Raw genomic sequence first — 2,886 nt, 5'->3', positions numbered from 1 at the left:
CAAGCAGAAGCTGCTGTGTAATGGCTTGTCAGTCTCCCTGGTAAAGACGGGGTTACTGCCCAGAGTTCCCTATAGATCTTTGATCTCCCAATGTCTATACATACACATAAAAGGTGCATTGTTAACCTAATTCAAGACTTTTTGGAGCTGCTTTTTACTTTTGCATTGCTGGGAGTTAGCAAAATAGGAATAACACTATCCTGGGATTCCTAGAGTGGAATATTCCAGTCCCAAAGTGATGCTTTGCTGAATGCAAGCCTGGTTTTAAATATAAACTGACTTTGTCTCTCTTATTGCAGATAGGTGCCAGAAAATGCCTCGAAGAAGCAGTCCAAAACCCAAGAAGCAGTCTAAAAACTAAGAGGCCTGAAGCAGAGTCTTTTCCCACACAGCTAATGGTTTCAGATCTGAAGTAAAGGAAATTCCTTTCTTTCACCAACAGTGTGGAAAAAGGAGTTACTCAGGCTCCAGAACTCCTTCCTAACCAGATCTTTGTGGTAACAACAGGTAATGTCTTCAGAAGGGATCTGAAATATGTTTGAACAGGTTGTAATCTCTTGCCATGGCAGAGATAAGGCTTTGGTGATGGGAAGAGTCCATCCATTCCTATGAGAAACAGAGGAACACCATGGAAACAAACATTGGAGAGCAAAGGGGGAAAAAAGACACTGACAAAGCCCGCAGTTGTTCAGATCTTTCTGATTTATAGTTCAGAGAAAAGAATCATCCATGCCTTAAAAATGTCTCCGTGTTTCTTACCAAACAGTAACAACAGTAGTGCAAGCTCCGTTGGGTAATGGTGGTTTACTCTTTTCAAGCCGTGCTCAGAGGCTGCTCAATGTTCCCCACTCGAGTGCATCCAGTGCTCAATGGTTGTCATTTAGACTTTGCTGTATTCCACAGCACAAATCCTTTTCCCTTCGATTTTCATCCCAAAGCATCTGAGCTCTGCCCAGGTGAACATCAATCCACTCACTGCAATCACAAATCTCAGTGCACAACACTGTTGCTCTGTAGTCAAGAATTGGGTCCTCCTGACTTCTCTTTAAGCTTGCAGAGAAGGATGTTCTAATTGTCATCAGGAGCTGCAATTCTAATTGCAAAGCTGTGTGAATAGTAAAACCCTTTACAAGGTCTCATGTGTTCTCAACAGTGAAGAATCCATTTGTTGATGGACTAAGGGGACCTGAAGCTGACAAAAGAGGTGAGAGCATCACTGAAATCTGCTGCTTTGCAGAAACCAAGGTTGGGTATATTCCTTAGCAGGAACTAAACATGGTTTCAGATACTCCCTACACGTTGGATTCCAACCCTGTTCCCATGCCTCACTCTTCCATTAGTCTGTAGGGAAGGAACTCCAGGTTTGTCACAAACCCAGCTTGTCTCTGCAGCGGTTCCACAATTTCCACATGGATGCCTTCACCTCGTTATTCCTCAGGGTGTAGATGAGGGGATTTAACACTGGGGAGAGGACAGTGTAGATCACACAGATGTGCTTGTCAGAGGGGAAGGTAGAAAAGGGACGGAGGTAGATGAAGATGCAGGGTACAAAGAAGATGGTGACGACCATCACATGTGAGGCACAGGTGGAGAGTGCCTTCCAGTGCCCCTCAGTGAAGCGACCCCTGATGGTGGCCAGGATGAACGTGTAAGATATGACCAGCACCAGGAAGCAAACCAGGGATATTAAACTGCTGTTGGAAGCCATGAGCCACTCAATGACATAGATATCAGTGCAGGCAAGCCGAATAACAAGAGGCACATCGCAGAAGTAGTTGTCGATGGTGTTAGGGCCGCAGAAGGGGAGCTGGATTGTGAGCAGTATCTGGACAATGGAGTGGAGGAAGCCCCCTGCCCAGCAGGCAAACACCAGGAGCCAGCACACCCTCCGGTTCATGATGGTTGTGTAGTGCAGGGGCTTGCAGATGGCAGTGTAGCGGTCATAGGCCATCACAGTCAGGAGGAACATCTCTGATGCCCCTACAAAGTGCAGGAAAAAGAGCTGGGCCATGCAGTCTTCAAAGTCAATGGCCTTCCTCTGGGACAGCAGGTCCACCAGCAACCTGGGAGAGGTGACGGAGGTGCAGCAGATATCTAAGACGGACAAATTGCAGAGGAGGAAGTACATGGGTGACAACAGCTTGGGGTCAGTCGTGACGGTCACAAGGATGAGAAGGTTCCCCAGCAGAACCATGGCATAGGCCAGGAAGAAGAAAATGAAGAAGAGAACTTGCAGCTCCCTTGTATCAGAAAGGCCCAGGAGGATGAATTCAGTCACTTGAGAGAAGTTTCCCAGCACCATCACTTCAGCTCGGGCTCCCATAGCGCAGGTCTGGGGATGGACTCATGGGCTGCAAGGAAGAGAAGAGGATGTGCTATGGCTCCAAGGTTCATGGGTGATGAGATCAAGATGCGTTTACTGCTGCTCTGCCTGCTACAGAAAGCACAGTGTCGCATCGTAAGTTATGGTGAGCAGTGTTTGCAAAGAGCACCATCCATCTGCTGCCTTCCCACTCCCTTTTCAGGTTTCTGGCCCCTCCACACTGACCTTCACTCTGACCACATCTTTCTGATCACTATTTGGTGTGATAAAATGCATGCTTCCATTCTGTCAGGGAGGAATCACATCCTACTCTCACAGGATAAGAGCCACCAATACTGGAGGAATGGCACACTGTCCTTTTACCTGCTGAGAGTGTTGTGATGGAAGCAAATATTTGTCATGGTCAAGTATTGCGTCTATGATGTACAGCTCCACCAGAAGCTGTTCCATGTTCTATTCCTAATTGCATTCCTCTAAGCTGATGAAAGGGCCCTCCAGCCCACTCTGAAGCTAGAAATACACGCACAGAAAACGGGTTTTTCATCAATTCCTCTCTATTGAAC

The 2,886-nt window shown here is 47.0% G+C and overlaps 1 protein-coding gene across 1 annotated transcript; it reads right to left on the bottom strand.

Moving 5' to 3' along the window:
• Positions 1–1,366: 1,366 nt before the first annotated feature.
• LOC308221348 (olfactory receptor 4D5-like) lies at positions 1,367–2,302 on the bottom strand (the record flags this gene model as incomplete). The annotated part of the gene is made up of 1 exon (XM_080618331.1): positions 1,367–2,302. The coding sequence occupies one exon, from the start codon at positions 2,300–2,302 to the stop codon at positions 1,367–1,369; it is 936 nt and encodes a 311-aa protein (XP_080474457.1).
• Between the last annotated feature and the right edge of the window lie 584 nt (positions 2,303–2,886).

This window comes from Psittacula echo (assembly GCF_963264785.1).
Source record: "Psittacula echo genome assembly, chromosome: 5".
NCBI classification, from domain to species: domain Eukaryota; kingdom Metazoa; phylum Chordata; class Aves; order Psittaciformes; family Psittacidae; genus Psittacula; species Psittacula echo.
The sequence above is the reverse complement of the archived record's forward strand: the minus strand, read 5'-3'. Positions and strand labels throughout refer to the sequence as shown.